At 40.6% G+C, this 843-nt stretch overlaps 1 protein-coding gene across 1 annotated transcript in view; it reads left to right on the forward strand.

Annotated features, from left to right (window-relative positions):
- BRCC3 (BRCA1/BRCA2-containing complex subunit 3) overlaps nt 1-843 on the forward strand; it is a 48,654-nt gene that overhangs the window by 6,745 nt on the left and 41,066 nt on the right. Inside the window, exon 3 of the mRNA XM_077780666.1 lies at nt 325-444. Within this exon, the coding sequence (XP_077636792.1) occupies nt 325-444 (120 nt within the window). The remainder of the gene's footprint in view (nt 1-324; nt 445-843) is intronic.

Below are 843 nucleotides of genomic sequence, written 5' to 3' on the forward strand. Positions count from 1 at the left end.
TTTTGAATACTCGGATTGTCTGCACTCTGACTCGTATCCTTTTCTGTGAGAGTAACTCGCACATCGTTGTCAATCAAATGATTGTTATTGGATCATTGAAAACGCTCTTCCTTCATCCAAATATTAGCCTTTATATCTTGTTTTGAAATGCATATATTGAGGTTGGATGTCTTTTATTTGACATATTGTGTTATTCATGAGAAAAATGTCAGTTTTCTAAATGGAATTTTTAAACTGAGTATGTAATTCAATGCAATTGTATAATTGCAGGGAAACATGTTACTGCAGAGACAGAAGTAAACATTTCTATGGATTTTCCTCCAGGTTGACACCGTCAGAATTGTTCACATTCATTCTGTCATCATCTTGCGACGATCTGATAAGAGGAAGGATCGAGTGGAAATTTCTCCGGAGCAGCTGTCTGCGGCCTCAACGGAGGCAGAGATATCCTTACTGGTCAATAGGAAGCTTTTGTGCTCTCACGGGTGCTGGGACTTCCAGGCCAGGCTCTTCTGTTTGCTGCCTTAGGAGATTTCACAGTTTCTTCTTGGTGACTCTTTCCCAGTTTGCATACTTACCTGTGAGAGCAAATTGTTTGCTTCATTAGAATTTCTTTCCATTTTTCCTTTCAAGTGGCTTTTATTGGAAAAATTAGAAATTTCTAACATTACTGCTCTTAAATGCCAGACGATCCCAGGGTCAAATGAACTCTATGGGGCAGTTTCCTCCTCCTTCCTGTCATTCCCCCATTGCCCCTCCCCAGTCCACTCTGCCCACCGCCCCCCACCCCAAGTTTTCCTAATATGATTTAATTTCTAGGCTCTTGACTATCTTTGTTTCTAT

This window comes from Crocuta crocuta, unplaced genomic scaffold, assembly GCF_008692635.1.
Source record: "Crocuta crocuta isolate KB4526 unplaced genomic scaffold, BGI_CrCroc_1.0 scaffold1015, whole genome shotgun sequence".
Classification (NCBI taxonomy): Eukaryota; Metazoa; Chordata; class Mammalia; order Carnivora; family Hyaenidae; genus Crocuta; species Crocuta crocuta.